General features: G+C 45.6%; 1 protein-coding gene and 1 pseudogene across 6 annotated transcripts; one reads left to right on the top strand and one right to left on the bottom strand.

Moving 5' to 3' along the window:
* Window positions 1-664: 664 nt before the first annotated feature.
* Window positions 665-7,351, top strand: LOC125553035 (serine/arginine repetitive matrix protein 1-like). Of its 6 annotated transcripts, none has more exons than XM_048716782.1 (13): window positions 665-824; window positions 911-1,312; window positions 1,673-1,783; window positions 2,728-2,772; window positions 2,857-3,243; window positions 3,684-3,797; window positions 4,556-4,633; window positions 4,945-5,095; window positions 5,170-5,243; window positions 6,085-6,174; window positions 6,293-6,487; window positions 6,576-6,650; window positions 6,911-7,351. In XM_048716782.1, exons 1-13 carry the CDS (start codon window positions 783-785, stop codon window positions 6,935-6,937), a joined length of 1,791 nt encoding a protein of 596 aa, XP_048572739.1. In that variant the 5' UTR covers window positions 665-782; the 3' UTR covers window positions 6,938-7,351. The 6 variants fall into 6 exon arrangements, 5 of the variants coding, with proteins under 5 accessions (XP_048572739.1, XP_048572738.1, XP_048572741.1 ...); XM_048716781.1 differs by having other exon boundaries at window positions 1,670-1,783; window positions 3,687-3,797; XM_048716783.1 differs by having other exon boundaries at window positions 666-824; window positions 1,670-1,783; window positions 6,308-6,487.
* A 1,290-nt stretch (window positions 7,352-8,641) lies between these two features.
* On the bottom strand, window positions 8,642-10,556 carry LOC125554938 (annotated as a pseudogene).
* Between the last annotated feature and the right edge of the window lie 11,150 nt (window positions 10,557-21,706).

Raw genomic sequence — 21,706 nt, 5'->3', positions numbered from 1 at the left:
TGTCTTTCATGGCGATGGTGCTTCTGTCTGCAAGCTATACATGCCTTGTCCGGGTGTTCGTTTTTTCTCTCCTTTTTTTTTTGAGAAATCGTTTTTTCTCTTCTTTGTTTAATTTTGCTTCCAAGATTCTTAGCCCGGTTTCCCTTATAAACAGGGTCACCTTGTTCAGGTTTTTTTAGACAACCTCGCATGCTTTATTCATCGTCCATAATGTTTACAGGAAAGAAATCAAGGTCTCCTGGCTGCCCTAACCACACATGACGGCCAAAACCTAAAGACAAAGCATATCTAGCGAGATTGTGAGCCTCGAAATTCGAGCTCCTAAACTCATCAACTACTTTACATGAAATAAAAGAGTTTGCACGAAGTATTATCTCATGCACAATAGCTCCATATCCAGCCGCTGAGTTCTTCTGGACATCTTCAACCACCCTCTTGCAGTCTGATGCAATTTGAATTGAATTCTCATATAGATCCTCAGCCAGAGCTTGACCTTCCCTTACTGCTATTGCCTCAAGTGTGCACAATAGTTCAGGTTTTTGATCGGGTCTTTTTTTTAATATAAACCGGATGAGCCAAAACTGGTTCAGCCATGTCGAGAGCCCATGGATCGGGGAGCCCGGCCCATGGACGGAGAGAGAAGTAGGCTGGCAGAGGAGCCCGGCCCGGTATCTCTGCTATCGCGCGGGCCTGACGAGGGCCTTGTTGTGGGCTACCCATGTCGTCTCCCGTGCCGTCGTCGTCCTTGCCTCGCCGTCGTCCTCCGGCGAATCGCTGCGGCCATGGCGGCCCCCCCGCCGCTTGTGCCGACTCCGCCCGCGAGCGTACGCTCTCCTCCTCCTGCTCCTCTCTGGCGCCGCCTCTGCTTCTCCCCGCCGCCCGCTCACCAGTTTCTCTTCTCTTGCTCCAGCTCAATCTGCGGGGCGCAGACGCCGCCGCCGGACCCCGCGCGCCCAAGCTCCACCGCCCCCTGGAGCCTCCGCGTCCGGCCGCGCAGGGGGGCCTCCACAGGCATGCCTCCCAGTCCCTCTATTCCGCCAGCAGGCGCCAGGAGCTGAATCCGCCGCCGAGCAGTCGAAACCGGTCACAGGCGCCACCGTCTAAAGTTGTGCCTCGATCAAGGTCGCCGCCGTCCACACCGATCACTGAGCGCCTGGCGGAGCCGCAGTGCGCCAAGCGGCCACGCCGAGGCGAGCCGGACGCGGCCGAGGCTGCCGTGGATGGTCGGGATGAAGGGGAGAAGGCGGTGTCAATGTTGTCGTCGGCCGACGGGTCGTCCGTGGAGAATCGGCCGAGCCGCAGCCACTGCAAGGTGCTGCCTTACTTCAAATTTTAGAATTTTTAGAGCTCTTGGGAGATTTGCCTTGTGGATCTATTTTGTGATGTTTCAGTGGCTCACCAACCTATACGATATGCTCTTGCTAATGTTCTTGGCAATTTATTTCATTTAGGCATCTTGCCATCACCAATTTGATTTCGTTTGATAGCGCTAAGGGGATTGGAGATTTTCTATTCATAACGAGTTAGACAGAAATTGGCGCATGAACATCACTCATCAACTTGATTTTAGACCGAAATGGCGTATTTGATTTTAGTGTGCTTTTTTGTAAGTGGTGCACGCCCGTAGGTGCTCTCACTAATAATTTCATGGCTTCATTGCATTTTGCAGCAGCCAGAAACTTCATCAGCTGCAGTGGAGCAGAGACCTGATCCTGCAATCCCGGGGGATGAGCAGAAGTTGGGTAGTGAGAAGATGGATGCAAAGGCCCGGACTGATCACAAGGTGAGAAACATCTCCTGCTGTGGGTGCATATTTTGAATTGCCCTGATGTCAATCAGAAATGAAAATAAATTTACCAGATAGATGAATTCTGTGTGTTACTGAAAATTCAACTGTGGCGGTGCTCTTTACTTCATTTTTGGAGCGTTAGGAACTATCTATGCTAGGTGGTTGGAACCCCATTACCAATCATTTTTATACTGTTAAGAGTTGACATCAAAATCTCTTGCTGAGGCTACGTGGTTGAGATTAAAACCCTTTCTTAAATAAATTCCCACTATACAACTACGGATCAACTTATTTACTAGGAGCTTAGGAAGACCGACAATGATGCTTACTGAGAACATATTACTCCCTCCGTTCCTAAATTTAAGTCTTTTTAAAGATTTCAATATGGACTACATACGGAGCAAAATGAGTGAATCTACACTCCGAAATATGTCTATATACATCCGTATGTAGTCTATATTGAAATCTCTAAAAAGACTTATATTTAAGAACGAAGGGAGTATATGTTTGTAGAACAAATACCCAAGTGAAAGCATTTAACAAAATGGGTGTACACTATCATATAGGTTTATCAGAGTTAATGTGTCCTTTTATTTATTTTTTCGATTTTTGCGCTGTTGCCCTTTCACGTTTACTGCTATGTATTCCTGCAACATGGACAAATTGAAGGTATTGATTCACTGTTTCGGATTTTCTTTTGGATGCCTGTTTAGGGGGCTTGATCCTTCTCATGCTACTTTTCTTCCATCCAGACATTGTATGTGAATAGCTCCACATCCATTCCATTCAGATTCAGTACTTTATCAAACAAAACCACACCATCCTCAGCATGTTCTATTAAAAAATGCAACCAAAATTCAAGTATTGAGATGAAATTCAATGACACTTCGTACAGTTGTCACAGTTGTTTTACCTGTCTATGTCGTGTTATTCATCAGGAGGGTCCATCCAGAAGTGCTCGTCGCAAAAAGATGAAAAGACAGGTACGGGCAGAATCTAAAATGGAACTGAGGGAGGTATGCAATTCCTCCTGATCCCCACTGACACCACCTCTTCCCTTGCTCCAGCTCAAGCTGCGGGGCGCAGATGCCGCCGTTGAATCCTGCGCGACCAAGCTGCACGGCTCCCTGGAGCCGCCGCAGCTGTCCGGGAGCCTCCACCGGCATGTGTCTCTGTGTTCTACCAGCAGGCGCCAGGAACCGAATCCGCCGCCGTGCAGCAGGCGCCGAGCAGAGAAGTCGCCGCCGCCGAAGTCCAAAATTAGGCCTCGAGCAAGGTCGCCGCCGATCACTCAGCTCCTAGCGGAGCAGCCGCACGCCAAGCGGCCACGCCAAGGCGAGGCGGACACAGCCGTGGAAGGTAAGGAGGAAGGGGAGAAGGCGGTGTCAATGTTGTCGTCAGTCGATGGGCCGTCCTTGGAGAATCGGCCAAGCTACAGCAACTGCAACTGCGAGGTGCTGCTTTACTTCAAATTTTAGAATTTTTAGAGCTCTTGGGAGAATTACCTTGGGGATCTATTTGTTATGTTTCAGTGGTTCACCAATCTATACGACATGCTCTTGCTAATTTTTTGGTACTCTTTCCGATCCATATTAATTGTCTCTGGTGAGGGAGTAATATATTTCATTTTAGGCATATTGTTATCACCAATTTGATTTAGTTTGCTAGCACTAAGGGAATTGGATACTATCTATTCATAACGAGTTAGACCGAAATTGGCGCATGCACATCCTTCATCAACTTGACTTTTTGTTTGCTAGCGCTAAGAGGTGCTTTGTTGTAAGTGGTACTATAGCAATGTGTAGTGCACGCGCATAGTAGTTCTCACTTTTCACCGCTGCGGGAAACTAATAACTTTACCTACTTTTTTTCATGGCTTCATTGCATTTTGCAGCAGCTAGAAACTTTATCAGCTGCAGTGGAGGAGAGACCTGATCCTGCAATCCCGGGGGATGAGCAGAAGTTGGATAGTGGGAGGAGGGATGCAAAGACCCAGACTGATCACAAGGTGATAAAGATCTCCTACTGTGTATGGGTGCATATTTTGAAATTGCCGTGATGTCAATCTGACATGAAAATAGGGGGCAATAATTAAATTTACCAAATAGATGAATTCTGTGTGTTACTGAAAATTCATCTGTGGCGCTGCTCTTTACTTCATTTTTGGAGTGGTGGGAACTATCTATGCTACGTCGTTAGAACGTCATTACCAATCATTTTGATACTGTTGACAGTTGAGACTAAAACACTTTCTTAAACAAATTTCACTAGACCACTAGACCAACTTATTAACTAGGAGCTTAGGAAGACTGACAATGATGTTTACTGAGAAACATATTGCATGTTTGTAGAACAAATACCCAAGTGAAAGCATTTAACAAAATTGGTGTACACTATCATAGGTTTATCAGAGTTAATGTGTCCCTTTATTTATTTATTTTGGATTTTTGCACTATTGCCCTTTCACGTTTACCGATATATGTTCTTGCAACATGGACAAATTTAAGGTATTGATTCACTGTTTCGGGTTTCCCTTTTTAAGCATGCTTAGGGTGTTTGGTCCTTCAATGTACTTTTCTTCCATCCATACGTTGTATACGAACAGCTCCACACCCATTCCATTCAGTACTTTATCAAACAAAACCACACTATCTCGGCATGTTCTATTAAAAAACGCGACCAAATTCAAGTATTGAGATGAAGTTCAATGTTACTTTGTTGCAGTTGTCACAGTTGTTTACATGTCTATGTTGTGTTACTCATCAGGATGGCCCATCCAGAAGTGCTCGTCGCAAAAAGATGAAAAGACGGATACGGGCAGGATCTGAAAAGGAACTGAGGGAGGTATGGAATAGCTTGATTCTGGTTTAACTAGTGCTTGACTGGTAGTATTATGTAAATGATTTGTTTCACTTAACAGGTTGAACGACATTCAATCTATGCCCTTTGCTTGCGTTCATTAGTGAATCTGATTGGATTGACAACATAGTTGCAAACCAGTAATATTTGAATCTCTTAGTTACTACACCCCACCTTTTAGCTTTATAGGACAAGCAGCCCTTTGGATGGCTGTTATTTAGAACAGTGATATTTTGAATCTCATCCTTAAATTTGTCAATTCCGATGTATAGTAATTGTGGTTGTTCACTCTTTAGATGAAAAAGGATAAGCTGTTAGAAAACATTAAAAAGCTGCAAGCTTGCATCTGGCTTCTTGAGAAGGAAGGTGCAGACACGGCTGAAATCATGGAATTCAGGAGTTTGCTTGAATCAACGAAGATGCAGTATGCGCAGTATGTGGAGAATGGTAGCAAAGTGAAACCTTTCAACTTCATATTCAGTGTTTATTTCTCTCACTAACGGAATTGGTATCTGATGTAGAGACACAGTTGGCAAAGGAAGGGTCAAGTGCATCATCACCTCAGGCGCTAAACAAGGATAGACCCGAGAAAATGGTGGGCAACTTGAAATACATTTGCTACTTTTAGTATTCTGTTGCTAAAATGCATGTAGTTAACTTTAATAAAGTACTAGATATGCCCAGGATACTATCATATCAGTTCCTGTTGAGAGAAAAAGCATCGAAAGATTCTGCACAATCTTCACGGAAGAAAGTGCCCTTGGAAAACCGTATAAATCAGGTGCTTATATAGGGAGGGAGGGGCACTCCACTTCTGACATCTTGAGAAGCATGCATAATCCCGACTTGTGCCACCAAGACAGTACTATTTCGACTTTACGAGAGAGAAGGGAGGGTAAAAGCCATTTTCCCACTCAAGCCCAGATGTCAGTGCCCTGACACATGCCATACAAACAGACGCAAGGGCACTGCCAGTTGCAACATGTTCTTGGTTTAGTTCCAAGGGGAAACGGCTTTGAGCTCCCTTCTCTCCTGAAATATTGTGAGTATTATCTTTATGACCAGAGTGTTCCGCCGTTTGGGCAAATGGCCACAATTTTGTAGTATCCTTAACGAAATCAGGATTGTGCGGTGTGTTTTAGACTTTCAACAACTGCCATCCAAGTGGACTATCTAGGAGCAACTTTTTCGTCATTTTTTGGCATTTGATAGTCAAAGTGTAATCGTTCTATCTTCCTGTCGACTTACTTCACTTGAAGCTGCTACCTGTGCCAACCTTCATTCTACTTGGATGTGATATTATTTGTCCATTTGTCTACAGTTAGCTACAGCTTATTGCCACACATATCAACAGCTTGACTAGACGCCCCCCACTATGTCAGATATCAGTGTAACTAACTGACTGAATTTCTTTTATGACGTTCTGTGTTTTGCAGCATGTGGAAACTCCTATAGAGAAGGTTGAGAGAGATGAGCAAAACTTGGATTCTGGAAAGGCAGAGGGCAGTAGCCTGAAAGGTTTCAAGGCAAGTTCTTTTCATGATAAATCTTTCTGGAAAGGCAGAGGGCAGTAGCCTGAAAGGTTTCAAGGCAAGTTCTTTTCATTACTTGTGTCTTGACGTCAATCAAATCCTTTAATAATAGGCAGTCTCGAAACAGAACGAATTAGCGGAGGAGGTGAATTTTCTTAAGATTGAACTTGAAGCAGTCAAGCAAGATCGTGACTATCAATTAGCTCAGGTGCAGTCTTTGACGGCTGATGTAGCTAAGCAGAAAGAAGTTGCAAGAAGATGTGGGGCTGAGCTAGAGAATGCCATGAGGAGAGTTGCTGCCCTCGAGGTATCTTTTCTGTCGTGTTTCCCTTTTCTAGATCTACAAGCCGTCGAGCAACTGACAAATGGGTATTATATTATATATAATCGTGTAGGAAGGAGGCCTGTTGCAAAGGGAGACAATAAGAACGTTGCAGATTCAGCTTGCTTCTGCAAATGAGAAACTAACGGTATGTGACGACTGAATCCTTTCTGAGCGATGTATCGTGCAATCCTGTTGCTTGGAAGCAAAAGGGAAATCGGTATTGGAGAAACAGAAGTTGCTGCAGTTTTTGTTTCTGTTAACTCCTGATGAAATGACAGTGTTTTCACTAGCTAATCCGTACTTGTTGCATAAACAATGTAGCCGCACCCTTTGATCTCCAATGGAGAACTATTTTGTGCTATGTTGAATCGGGAGACTAACTGACGTTGTCTTGGCTGTAATCAGGGGCTGCCCTCTTCCACCAAAGATTGATGCAAAGCCAAAGGTCTGACCGGATTGGCATGTGCTGCAGCAATGTTGGGGCCTCTTAATCAACGGTGTCGATTCGCCCGGCAACACCGGTGTGTATAACACGAACGAGGTATCCTGATGATGCACATATTTGGTTGATTTTTGCCGACAACAGAAGGGTAGAAGCAGGACAGAATAGTTGTGTACTATTTTTTATTTTGTTTTCTGTTCGCTTGGTTTACTTCTACTAAACCTAAAAGCTCCCTCGGGAAGGGGTGCGCCATGTATCTATCTAGATAGTTCGGACAGCAGTTGTGCCGAAAGCCTGAAACTAATGGCGGCACGGTTAGGGTCTATGAGATTTAGCCGATGCCGATCGAATGTGATGTAACTAAGGCATACTATATCACAGCAATTATTTGTTTCTGGAACTGAGTCCGACGCCGCGCTATTTCAGAGAGCATCATCCACCATTTGTAGCTACGCACCTACTCCCAACATTTAACGACTTCAAGGCAGTTCGATGAGACCTAATATAAGTATCACCCCAAATTTATGTATAACCAAATTTCTGTTGGACGTCCAAAAAGTTCCAAAGGCATCTAAAAGTTTCTTGCCAAATACCATATCTGAATTCATCTACGTATCACCCAAAAACGAATTCATTAAGTAATTACCAATAGAATGATTTTATCTTAAAAAGTGTTACTGTATTCCTTCCTTCCATTCCATGTAATACTATCGTAGTAACCTGTGTCACATCTTCATGTGATTTCCATGAAAATGTACACAATGATCTAATATAATGAACATATTGGTGTAAGATTATGTATAAGCAACGCAACTGTTATGAATCTATATTGTTTCTGTAGATAGTACAATAAATATATTTATGAGTACCAAAAAATGGTTAACATAATTAATGATGTTTCTCGTGCAACTACGCAGGCACCTGGCTAGTTATTTGTAATAGCATGATATGAGTAGTTATGAAGGGGAGCCTGGCCTCTTACAGAAATGTAGGGAAAGGCTGCGTACAATAGACCCAAAGTGGTCGGACCCTTCCCCAAACCCTGCGCAAGCGGGAGCTACATGCACTGGGGCTGCCCCTTTTTTTAGCATGATATGAGTAGTTATGAAACACGGAATTTTGTTTCTTGGACAATCTCAGCACACTAAAGAAAGAGTACATCCTCACATTTGTGAGGGCCACTGCTAGTTATGTACTCCCTCCGATCCAAAATAAGTGCCATAGCTTTGAACTAAGGTTAGGAGGAAGTAGTACTTATCAACAACACAAGCACACTATTAGGGAAAAGCCTAGCAGTAGCACGGGTCTAGGGTCTATTAGTAGCGTTGCGGGAAAGGGTCTACCGAATCGCGGGAGCGGCTGACAACTGTACAGTGACTGACAACTGTACGGGAGCACTTTTAATTTTTCCAGAAAACAAAAGAGAAAGAAATCCAATAAGGGACATCAACAAGGATGATAGAGGAGCTCATATTGATGTTCCATGCTCACAAAAATAGAGTTATTGTTCCAATAGAAATGGGCAGCATATAGATACATTACATTCGAGGCATAGAAATCAATAGCAGATTAGATAGATAGAGTAGCTCATATGGTGTTCCATGCTCACAAAAAACAGTCATTATTCCAATAGAACTGGGTGGCATAAATACTGCATTACATTCGAGGCATATCAATCAACATATAGGTGGTCATCACGAGTTAGCTTTCTCCATATGCTTGTGAAATAGCTCGATGTGATCGATGACGAGGCGGATAACAGAGAGGAACTCACCGCCCCTGCCAAGCTGTATACAGTGGGAAATACCGGTGCTATGGTAGGCTGCATAGCACAGGAACTCCACCCACACCCCAAAGATGACTTGCAGCATCGGCAAATTGCTTCTGTTTCCAAGCAGCTTAGCAGCTAGAAATGAGTAGGGCTTCGACGTCTTCAACTTAGGGTCCTCATTCTCATCGGCAAGTAATGTCCTAGCAAACTCCTTGCTAGTACAAAATTTGCTGGTCTTCCACCACTGCTCCAAATTGTTGATGGTAGAATTGCTTGGGACTCCGCCGGGCAGCAAGTTTGGGTGTATCATTAAGAACCCCATGTACTTAGATAATACCTTTATTGCCTCTACAAGAACTTTATCGTCCTCTTCAGCGTTGAGGCACCTACTTTGATGCTGGGTGTCATCACAGCAGCAAAGGTAAATGTCGGTTGCTACTTGCCAGATGAGAATGCAATGGGCGAAATCCCTGTCCTTGATAGAAAAGCCCATATCATCCAAGAGCCTGTATTCTGTTAGCACACATTTTCCCGGTGCATCCAGGATACTCCATGTCTCAGAATAACGAGTCATTGTTCTCCGTACCTGTCCCAACACTTGTTCCTTGAACTTCATCGTGATCTTTGTATTGACTGAGAACTTCACCTTTCTCCGCCACTTTTTAAGTGCAGTTGCCTCTACAATCCTGTTCATCCAATTGGTTTGGTTACGGGTGCAGTAATCCAACACATTATGTTGCCCGATGGAGTGCAACCATTTTCTTTGGCTTCTCACTTGGGTAAGTCGTCGAATGCACAAAACCATAGCATTAGTTCTGTTCCATCCCTGACAGTGCAAGTAGCCGCACGTCCATGTTGATCCTACAATTGCAAACACTGATGTGGTTTCCAGAACGATGGCCCCAACCAATAGCATGTAACTGATGGAGACATCTACTCTGCTGTGAGCACCTTTACCGTCGTCGAGACGGAACAACAAGAATGCGCTCACCGTGCCAAGCAGCGAGATGGAACGGATCAAGTAGCCTTGCCAACTGTGAACCACTTGCGCCTTAGTGTAAAACAGGTCGTACAGAAGGGAGAGCTCCGCCTCGACCAGGTCATACATGTCCATGTTGAATTCATACGGCAGAGGCAGAACGGGGTCTAAATAACTGAGAATGGTGTCGGTGGACCACCTTTCCAGGCTGACGTTGATAAATGAACCCATACAAAAATGGAACATGTAATGAGCGTCGAATAGAATCTCCTCCTCTCTATCCATCTTAGCTCTCGTCTCCTTGATGTAAGCCCGTTCTTGAGAAGTTTTGCTGTAAACTTTCAACAAAGCAAAATTGCCATTGCTGCCTCTTTGGAGAGCCCACACCCTCTCCCCGTACTTGAGGAAACCCACTATGAACATCACTATGGTGGCTGAGACCAAGTTCCAGGTACCCGGTATGATGTACCGGTAGATGGCGTAGCCGGCTCCCGATGCCTGCACTAGGAGAGTCAGCAGGTGGCGCCTCCATAGCTGATAGCTGGTTGTCCTCTAGGGAGAAGGCAGTGATGGTGTCCTGGCCACCGAGGTGGAGCAGAAAGAAGGTTGCCCAGAACGCGATGAGCCCGTCATCCCCCGGCCTGCTTTCAAGGGACATGTGCCCAAGGGCATATACCGCCATGTTATCGGCCATCAGGTACGACAGCCAGAGGAAGGCCAGCAGCACGCCAGAGGAACTGCGCCGCCGGAACCCACTGAAGACGAGGAGGATGAGCTGCAGCAGGAAGCTGGCGACAACCAAGATCTGGATCCCCCATTCTTTCCACACACGCACCACGAGTCCTCCTCCTGCCGCCATTGATGTGTGGTCCACTGAAAAGCATACAGGAACATAAGAACGGCTCACAACAACATATCCGTATCTACATGTACTCATATGCTCTGCCAAATCTAGCTACATGACGTACTCATGGCAACGAACAAATGAGTGAACCACATTAGAAACTACGTACCCATAGACCATGGCTATCACATTTATACAAGGGTATAGGGATACAAGGTATGTGGATCTAGAAGAAGAACATATAGTGAGCTTGGTTTGACTTACATGAGGAGGAGACCAGCCGGTGGGATGAGCAGCGATGAGCCGGATCACTTGGAGGATGATCAGAAAGCTGGGGTGTAGCAAGGGCGATGGAGACTTGGAGAGTAGCAGATCGAGCTTTTCAGTTGCAGTTTGAGAGTGTGTTCGGTCTACTGGCAATGTAGTGATCCAACTCCAGGTCTGTCGGAGGAAAAATGGGCAAGAACGACTTCCCAGGAAATAAACAAATGACTTGATGCCAGTTTAATTTTCTACCTTTTGATTCCTGCCAGCTAGTTGTAACGTGGGCGGTTGGATTAGGTGTTTAAATTATAGTAAGACGATAAGCCTTGACCATGCTTAATTAGATGCATGGCATGGGCGGTATGATATGATCTCATCTGTTGCCTAGTTGCCAACCGATCTGATCCATTCAAATGTTTTAATTAACCGCATCTCTCCAGTAAATTGAGTGTTTTGGCTGAATTGGTTGGTGCACACAATTAAGGGCATCTCTAACCGAACCCTCAAATTTCTTGAGAAAGATTGTAGTTAACTTTCAATAAAGTGGAAATGCCCAGGATGCTATCATGTCAGTTCCTGTCGAGAGAAAAAACATCGAAAGGCTCTGCAGTCTTGCGGAAAGTGACCATGGAAAACCGTACAGACGACCAGGTATTTGTATTTCAAGACCAGGTATTGACATAGTGACATAGGGAGGGAGGGGCACTCCACTCTGCCATCTCGAGAAGCATGCCGTAAATCCTGACTTGTGCCACCGAGACAGTACTATTTCGACTCTACGAGAGAGAAAGGAGGGTAAGCCAATGTCCAACTGAAGCCCACCTGTGCCCTCACACATGTCATACAAACACACGCATGGTCACTGCCAGTTGCAACTGTTCTTGGTTTAGTTCCAAGGGGAAACGGCTTTGAGCTCCATTCTCCCCTGAAGAGTAAATAGCATAAAACTACTAGTTTACAGGCTAGGGTTCCAAAAAACTGCCACTTTTAATTTTTCTCAGAAAACTACTAAACGAGCGGTCGGCTGTTTTAAAAAACCCAAAACACCAGAGATTAGTGTTTTAACCGTTTTCCTGACGTGCTTGGCCCACCGGTCAGGCCACGCGCGCTCACGGCGCAGCCGTTGACGGCCGTTAGCCCGGCCGGTCTGGTCGGAACCAAAGTAGGCGGTCGGGCCGCACTCTCTCTCAGTCTCCCCTCCTCTCCCCCTCCTCTCCCCCGCAGTGACCTAGGTGGGCGATGGCGGCGGCGCAGCCACATGGCGTCGGCGGCGAGCTATTGAGCCAAGGCGTCACCGGCCAGGAGGGCGGTGGACACTCAGAGGTGGACAAATGGCTAGGCAGCTCGAGCTTCCCGGCGCAGCGGTCGCAGCAGCCATCACCGCCCGCGGCTCAGGTAGATCCGGCGAGCTCAGATCCGACAGTTCACGTGGCTAGGGTAGTGGCGAAGTGCATCCACGCGGATCCAGATGGCGGCCACACTTGGGCGTCGTCCTTTGGTGGAGTGAGGTAAGAAATTTATGGGCCCTTCATACGTTTAGTTCAAATTAGAACTAGGGTTAGTACTTGTTTGTTCTTGGCATGGTACTGTATTTTATTGGTTATGTCATTGTAGAAGAAAGTGCATTTGGTTAGTTCATTTGGTCAGTGCATTCACTGTAATTAGAAGAAAATTCAGTAATGTTCAGTGCATTTGGTCATTGTTTTAAGTTTCAGTGACTTAAAAAATAATTGTTTGTCAATTTAATCCTACAGCTTAGATGATGAGATTTGGGACATGAGGCTACATTTTCAAGGAACAGATAATATGGAGAGAAAGTATTCAGTTTCTTCAGATATCAGTTATTTGACCATATTAGCATTGGTTGCATTGGAGGGCTATGGAATGGATGCTTTTCTGACTTATGTAAAGGAAGAGGGAAAGGGGCTGGAGGGGTGGAGGCCCTGGATAGTGAGGAGGCATTAGAGGAAATGCTTGACTTATTTGTTGATAAGAAGGTACCGAACATCATTGTTAGAAAAGCCATTGATCCAAACCCAGCAGATGTTAATATGGATCACATCATGCTTGAGGAACAGATCCCCATTGATCATGTTGGTGAACCTGTTGTTTACAGAGTTTCACAAGAAGGTGTTTTGTACCCTGCCTCTAATGCTAGTTTGCCAGCTGTAACCCCTGATGAGCCCTACCTGAACACACAGCAAAGCAGCAATTTGAACAAGGGGAAAACAGTTGTGGAAGAAGAAGATGTAGAACAAGAAGCAGATGAAGAAGATGATGATGAAGATGTACCAGAAGAAGAAGATGAAGTTGAAGATGACAAATCATCTTCAGATTTTGAGTTCTTTAAGGGTGATTACAGAGGGCAGCAAATTTCTTACAAAGCTTGGTGTAGGGGTGAAGATGAGGCTGGCACTGATACTGTAGAGCACTTTTGTGGAGCTAACTCAGAACCTTCTGAGTTTTGGCAGGAAGAACAAATTGTTTCTGAAGATGAAAAAGCAGAGGATCCTGCTGCTCTAACTACAAAAGGAGCCAAAAAGCTTAAGCCAGTTAGAAAACCTAGCCCAACTAGCAAGTCTCATGGTGAGCCTGAACACATCAAGTTTGAAGATTATGTCCCTAAAGCTGATGAGTACTGTTTTCCAGGTGATTTTGGCCTAAGTGATGAAGAGGATGCTCCAAGGCTGCCATCTAGAAGGAAGAGTAGGAAGAAGCAGAAGAAGGAGAGAAGATGGTATGATCCATCCAGGCCTGATGCACATCAGCAGTTTTCAATGCATTTGTTCTTTGAAAATGTAGTTCAGTTCAGAGAAGCACTTAGAAATTTTCATGTGAGGGCTCTTAGGAATTTTGAGTATCACAGAAATGAACCAACTAGGGTTATTGCTTGGTGCTCTAAGAGAAAACATGGTTGTGAGTTTTATATAGTTGTCTCTAGGATAGCTCATGAGGCAACTTTCAGTATTAAGAAGATGAACCTGGATCACACTTGTGGAGCAAGTGGAGAGAACACAAAGGTGACAGTCAGTTGGGTTGCTAAGGTTTGTGAGGATACAGTCAGATCCAACCCTAGAGCTGGTGTTGACACAATTATGTCATACACAAAGAAGAAGTTTGGTGTGCATGTGCCTAAAAGCTTGGCATATAGGGCAAGGAAGCAAGCAGTTGAGGTTGTGCAAGGAGATCACAAACTCTAGTATCACCGAATAAGGGACTACCTGCAGTGTGTGCTAGATACTAACCCTGGCAGTAGGTGCATAGTAATAACACATGAGGACCCACTAAACCCAGCTCCTAGCCCAAGGTTTCACTATATGTTTTACTGCTTGTTTGCATGCAAGGAGGGTTTTCTGAATGGATGCAGGCCATTTATAGGTAAGTATTCAGACACAAATGTATATGATATTTTTACATTGATGTAATTAGGCACTCATGTGATCATGTTAGCAGGTCTGGATAGTTGCTTCATCAAGTTAAGCACTGGTCAGCAGATATTGGCAGCTACAGGGAGGGATGGCAACAATAACATCTTCCCAATAGCTTTTGGTGTTGTTGATAAGGAAGAGATAGACAGCTAGACCTGGTTTCTCACACAGTTGAGAACAGTCATTGGAACTGACAATAAGTTTGGCAAATACACAATTATGTCTGACAGGTAGAAGGTATTGTTCTGTACTTAGTCTTTACATTTGCCTTTACATTTGTCATGAGTAAAATGTTATTCAGTAGTAACACTTAAAAAATAAACTACATTGAACAGGGATTGTTGAATGCAATAGATGATCTATTCCCTGACTCTCCACAAAGGTCAGGCTGCCTATTCCTTTACCAAACATGGTCATGATTTAGGCATGGAGAATTTGAAAAAAGAAAGTCTAAAAGCTTGGCAGTGGTTGTCACAGATACCAGAGCATACATGGGCTAGGTATAAAATGGACACTGTGTGCAAAAAACAGACCTGATAGTAAACAACCTTAGTGAGGTTTTGAATAGAATGATATTGGATGTTAGGAACAAGCCAATCAGGACTATGTTAGACGGCATAAGAACAAAGCTGATGATTAAGTTTCAGAAGATCAAAGAAAAGACAGAGTCATGCAGATGGGTGATCACACCTACTCATTCAGAGATTTTAGAAGATGGGAAGAAGTGGGCTAAGTATTGTGAAGCATACATGGCAGGTCCAAGCATATGGCAAGTCACAAGTAGCTCTGAAAACACATATTGTGCTAATTTGAACAACTAGACCTGTGACTGTAAGGGATGGGACATGACAACTGTACCATGCAGTCATGCCATTGCTGCAATGCAGAAAGTGAAGATACATCCTGAAGACTATGTGAATGCTTTATTCAAGAAACCCATGTATTGTGAAACATATAAGCACATAATATTCCCTGTGCCAGGTCCTGACCATTGGCATTATACACCTGGTGATGATATATCTCCACCTGTTTTTAGAGAAAAGAAAGGTAAAAAACAAACTGCCAGGAGGAAAGGCATGTTTGAGGTGCCAGCTAAAAAGGATACTTCTAGGATTGGTACAGTGACATGCAGCAACTGCAAGAAGCAAGGGCACAGGTTCAACAACTGTGGTGACCCATTGAAACCAAAGTTTCAGATGAGGATGAACAAGCACCAGGTATGTCCTTTAGTTCCATTCATTGCATTGCATTGTTACATTCATTTCATTTGTAGGAAATAGAGCTAACTAATCTTCTTGTGTAGGAAAATAGAGCTAACTACTCTGAGGTTGGTTCTTCAATGGCTGCAACTGCACAAAGGCCACCAAGGGTACCTGCTGCCTCTGCACCTGCACCAACAGTTCCTCCAACAACAAATGAGTCAACACATACAGCTTCTAGGTCAAGGAAGAGGGTTGCTTCCACATCAGTAGCAGCACCAGGTACAACATCAGCCTCCAAGAAGAAGAGGAGCACCATCATTGAGGCTACAATAGCAGCACCACCACCTCTCAAGAAGAGCAGGACCAACACCTCTTCAGCAACACTAGTACCACCTCCCAAGAAGAAGAGCACAACTATTTCTTCAGTATCAAACAAACTGCTGCATCATATCAAACATCTGTGAACATCCATAGCAGAAAACTTAATTGGCATCTAACCAGGACTGGGCAGCCATAGAAATGCGTTCCTGTTAAAATGCCTTCAAAAGCCACACGCTTAATAGGCCTCATTTGGTGCAGAATGCACTTGGGTTGAGCAAGCTCAAGTTGGCCACATAAAAGTGGCTCCACAATGGTGTATGGTTCCTCCTGCAACCAAAATAACCAACAGAACACTGGTTTCAATCTGCACTCAATACCACAATCAACTTGCACTGTTCTTTAACCCTGAACACTCAAAAATCCCCAAATCAGCATGAACCCTAACACTGTACAGAGACGAACCCTAGGTTACCTCAATCTTACAATCAAACCCCACCCTCACTAATCAAGAACAATATCACAAAGACAACAACAACACTACACTCAGCAAGATCCATGGCTATAGCCTAGGCCTACTAGCACCTAACCCTAACCCTAAGTGGCAAAGAAAAACTTACCATAAGTCTCATGTCCATGCTGATGACCTCGCACTCCTCCTCGGAGCTCGTTTCCTCGTCGTTCCAGGAAGGCATTACGGCAAGGAGGTCGACGGCGACCGACCTCAAAGACGGCGAGCGGCAGCGAGCTCATACTGGAGCAAGGGAGTGAGAGCAGGAGAGAGTGAGTGAGCAGGGTGCGCCCGACCGACCGAGGGGGTATTTACCCCAGTTTCGACCGGGCCGGTCGGCTAACGGCCGTTAACTGCTGCGTCATCCATGCGCTGGGCCACGTGGGCTGACAGGTGGGCCCAATCTGTCAGGAAAACGGTTAAATCGCTAGTCACTGTGGGTTTGGGTTTTTTTGAAACAGCCGACCGCTCGTTTGGTTGTTTTCTAAGAAAAATTAAAAAGTGGTAGTTTTTTGGAACCCTAAACTATAAACTAGTAGTTTTTTGCTATTTACTCCATCCTGAAATATGGGCACTATTATCTTTATGACCAGAGTGTTCGGGCAAGTAACCACAATTTTGTACTAGTATCCTTAACCAAATCAGGATTATGTGGTGTGTTTTAGACTTTCAACAAGTGCCATCCAAGTGGACTATCTAGGAGCAACTTTCTCGACATTTTTTGGCATTTGATAGTCAAAGTGTAGATGTTATATGACTTTATATCTTCCTGCCGTCTTCACTTGAAGCTGCTACGTGTGCCAACCAGCATTCTGATTGGCTGTGATATTTTCGTCCGTTTGTCTACAGTCAGCTGCAGCTTATTGCCACACACATCAATAGCTTGACTAAATGACCCCCACATTATCGGGGATCAGTGTAATTAACTGAGCTTCTTTTATGACGTTCTGTGTTTTGCAGCATGTGGAATCTCCTATAGAGAAGGTTGAGAGAGATGAGCAGAACATGGATTCTGGAAAGGCAGAGGGCAGTAGCCTGAAAGGTTGCCAGGCAAGTTCTTTTAATGGTAAATATTTTTGGTGCTTCCCTTGTTTACCTATGTTAACCACTTTGGTGTGTAAATGACGTTTATAGATTGCTGAGCAGTAGCCATAGTATAGGTATGCATAACATTATTAAAAGATGCGTGCAAATATTATTATTTTCCTTCACTTTGGATCTTCTATAGAACATCGGAAGCGTGTGAATATTACCAGCCTTCTCTTGATGTATCGCATGACTATAAAATACTTCATCCGTCCCAAAAAGCTTGTCTTAAAATTGTCTAGATATGGACGTGTCTAGATACATGCCATTGTCTGAAGAGTGAACTTGAAGCAGTCAGACAAGATCATGATATCTATTACCTCAGGTGCAGTATTTGACGGCTGATATAGCCAAGCAGAAAGAAGTTGCAAGAAGATGTGGGGCTGAGCTAGAGAATGCCATGAGAGTTGCTGCCCTTGAGGTACTATCCTTCTTGTTGTGTTCTCTTTTCTGGATCTACAAGTTGTTGAGCAACTTTCGTTCGCGTTTGTTGGCTCTGCATTCGCGGAGGATCCAGTGCAAAGTGTTGAAGGATTGTGTGTCGTCTCGGTTAGTTGATTTGGATAAATCTAGGATTTCTCCTGTCACGCTGTTTGAATCATCTAATGTTGTTGCCGTTTCTACAGCCTATGGACCTGCGAGTAAGTCGAATTTGGATAGAATTAGGGATTTCCCCGGTGCGTTGATTGAATCCTCTAATGATGTTGCCGTTTCTACGGCCTCCAAACCTATGAACAATTCGAATTTAGGCGATAACCTGCTTAACAGCGTGAGAGTGACAGGCCAAAAGTTGTCCTCTATTTCTATTCAGGTTGCGATGGGCCCCAGCTTCAAAATTCGTGACTCTGGTAGGAAAACGTATTCTCAGGGTACGCGTTCGCGTGGGCAGGGTGACCTAGAGAAGAGCACTTTGGCCAACTCTGGCTTATCCCATCCTCTTCCCCCCACCGCCTACCTCCTCCTCCCCCACCCCCTCGTGTTAATCCCCCTCCCTCCCGATTCACTTGCTGGATCCGGAATGATTTGATTTCCTCTCGTTCGTTTACAGCCGTTGATTGTCATCCTGCGCCTTGTCGTGCTTTTGATCCAACTCCAAGAACCATTAAGGTTTCGAGGGAGGGTTTGTGTTGGGGATATAACTATTAGGCATGACCCGCCCAGGAGGGGCCGGGTCATCCCTATGACGATTCACCATAATGAAGCCCAAGATTGCACGGCGGTTCACAGATAGGCTTAGTATAAGGCCCGGGCCCGAAGGCAGCTCAAGGCCCGTAGAGATAAACTGCCGTATGTACATGACTTGTATTGTAAGGCAGGAATAGTTAGAAACCGAGCCGGACAATGTTTATGAGCTGGCCGGGACTCTATGAGCCGCCGGACGTCATCCTCTGTATATAAAGGGACGACCCGGGCGTCGGTTCAGGATAAAAAAAGACAGATCGAAAGCTAGGTCAAGCGGATTCACTCCCTAGCAATCGAAACATAAGCAATACCACCTCAAACTGGATTAGGCTTTTACCTTCATCGCAAGGGGCCGAACCAGTATAAACTCTCGTGTCCTTTGTCCCATTTTAACCCCTTTAAGCTTCCTAGTTGCGATGGCTCCATGCTTAAGTCCTTTCACTAGGACATCTTCCGTGACAATTCCATGAAAGTTGGCGCCCACCGTGGGGCTAGCGCATGGTGGATTTGAGTTCTTGAAGGGCAGTTTCGAAGGGCTCAAGGGATATGCTGTGGGCCGGATGACCAAGAGTCGTCGCGGCAAGCTCTACATCGACGACGCAGGCTGGGGCCCCGACGCCGGCTCAATTGAGTATGGGTACCGGGTCCCCTTTGGCGGGATCCACGTCTTCATCGGCCGGATTGACGAGCCAGGCCCTGAACCGGACATCTGCACCGACATCGTCGAGACGGCTCAGCGTGCGAGACCCGCCCGAGCTCAGCCGACCGTGAAGCGTGCCTTCGTGGGATGCATCCATGGAGGGGAACTTTCTGAAAGATCTGTGTCTGGTGGTGAGACGGCCGTCCAATCTGATGGTGAGTCATCCACGGGTGAGACAGATTCATTGTATCAACTGCACGATGGTGGGCTCGGGGGCTGTTCCGATGGCAGCAGTATTCCAGACCCCTTTGAGCCGCCGAGCAGAGCGGGGATCTTCATGGCTGGCACACAACTCGTTCAAAATTCTACAGCTGCATCAGCGATAACCTCCAGATCAACGGCAGTCGGGGCAGGAGGCCCTGTGCGCCCGCCGGCTCAGGTGTTGATGGAACTCATGGATAGGATGACAGCCCTGTTAACCGCCGTGGTTACTCTGGCGGATCAGGATCAACATGATACGGAAGTGGCACGGTTACGTGAGGAGGTAGCACAAGCCAAGGAAAACCTAGCAGCGGAGGACGTCAGGACGGCCGCAGAGCGGGCGACTTTGGATGCTCGAGCACAACAGATTCAATCCGAGGCTTTTCAGCTTACATTGAATATGAACACATCAAATGAGGTCATGTGAAGAAGGCACCAGAAGGCTCAATCCCGTCTACCTCTAACATATGATCCTAAAAACCTCTTCCGCACACCCGATGCAGGCCCGAGTAACCCGCCGGAGGTAAACCATGTTGCAACACCCAGGGCGGGGACGCCGGATCAGCCACGGGCGATGGAACCTCCTCAGATGAATACTTCTCCACCTCATTATGTACCGACGCCACCGGGTCATTATTCTAACCCTTTGGAGAACATGATCGCCGCGACGTCACGATTGGCGGCTCTCCCGATGGAGGGCGACTCTCCGACGGCGGTTGAAACACGAAGGGTCAGAGAACTTCTTCAGACGGCTTTAGCACAGCAGCAGGCGTATTCTTACAGCCGAGACAGGGTTCATTCGACCCCTCGCCCAAGCCGGAGTCCGAGTTATAGCCGACACATGGATTCAGCAGCTGTTTCAAGCAACGCTCGGCGCCATGACCAGCCGGTCAGGCATGACCCGGTGCGTGATGGAGCTCTCAATTTGGTTAACCAGGACAGGATACGCCAAGAAGCTGAGCAGGCGGTTCAGCAGGCGGCTGAGCGGTCGGCTTACCAGTCTTTTCCGGTTTATCCGATGACTTCTGTTGAGGCGGGCGTAACCGCGAGGACTGGAGGTGTCCCTTGTTTGGTGCCGGCTCTATGATAACCCACAAGTATAGGGGATCGCAACAGTTTTCGTGGGTAGAGTATTCAACCCAAATTTATTGATTCGACACAAGGAGAGCCAAAGAATATTCTCAAGTATTAGCAGCTGAGTTGTCAATTCAACCACACCTAGAAACTTAATATCTGCAGCAAAGTGTTTAGTAGCAAAGTAATATGATAGTAGTGGTAACAGTAGCAAAAGGTAACAGTAGTAAAAGTAATGTTTTTGGTATTTTATAGTGATGATAGCAATAGCAACGGAAAAGTAAATAAGCAAAGAACAATATATGGAAAGCTCGTAGGCAATGGATCGGTGATGGAGAATTATGCCGGATGCGGTTCATCATGTAACAGTCATAACCTAGGGTGACACAGAACTAGCTCCAGTTCATTGATATAATGTAGGCATGTATTCCGAATATAGTCATACGTGCTTATGGAAAAGAACTTGCATGACATCTTTTGTCCTACCCTCCCGTGGCAGCGGGGTCCTTACGGAAACTAAGGGATATTAAGGCCTCCTTTTAATAGAGAACCGGAACAAAGCATTAACACATAGTGAATACATGAACTCCTCAAACTACGGTCATCACCGGTAAGTATCCCGATTATTATCACTTTGGGGTTAACGGATCATAACACATAATAGGTGACTATAGACTTGCAAGATAGGATCAAGAACACTCATATATTGATGAAAACATAATAGGTTCAGATCTAAAATCATGGCACTCGGGCCCTAGTGACGAGCATTAAGCATAGCAAAGTCATAGCAACATCAATCTCAAAACATAGTGGACACTAGGGATCAAACCCTAACAAAACTAACTCGATTACATGATAGATCCCATCCAACCCATCACCGTCCAGCAAGCCTACGATGGAATTACTCACTTGTGGCGGTGAGCATCATGAAATTGGTGATGGAGGATGGTTGATGATGACGATGGCGATAGATTCCCCTCTCCGGAGCCCCGAACGGACTCCAGATCAACCCTCCCGAGAGGTTTTAGGACTTGGCGGTGGCTCCATATCGTAAAACGCGATGATTTCTTCTCTCTGATTTTTTTGTCCCCAAAACTCAATATATGGAGTTGGAGTTGGAGTCGAAGAGGCAACAGGGGGCCCACGAGGTAGGGGGCGTGCCCTAGGGGGGCAGGCGCGCCCCCACCCTCGTGGAGAGG

The sequence above is a fragment of the Triticum urartu genome, chromosome 4 (assembly GCF_003073215.2).
Source record: "Triticum urartu cultivar G1812 chromosome 4, Tu2.1, whole genome shotgun sequence".
NCBI classification, from domain to species: Eukaryota; Viridiplantae; Streptophyta; class Magnoliopsida; order Poales; family Poaceae; genus Triticum; species Triticum urartu.
The sequence above is the reverse complement of the archived record's forward strand: the minus strand, read 5'-3'. Positions and strand labels throughout refer to the sequence as shown.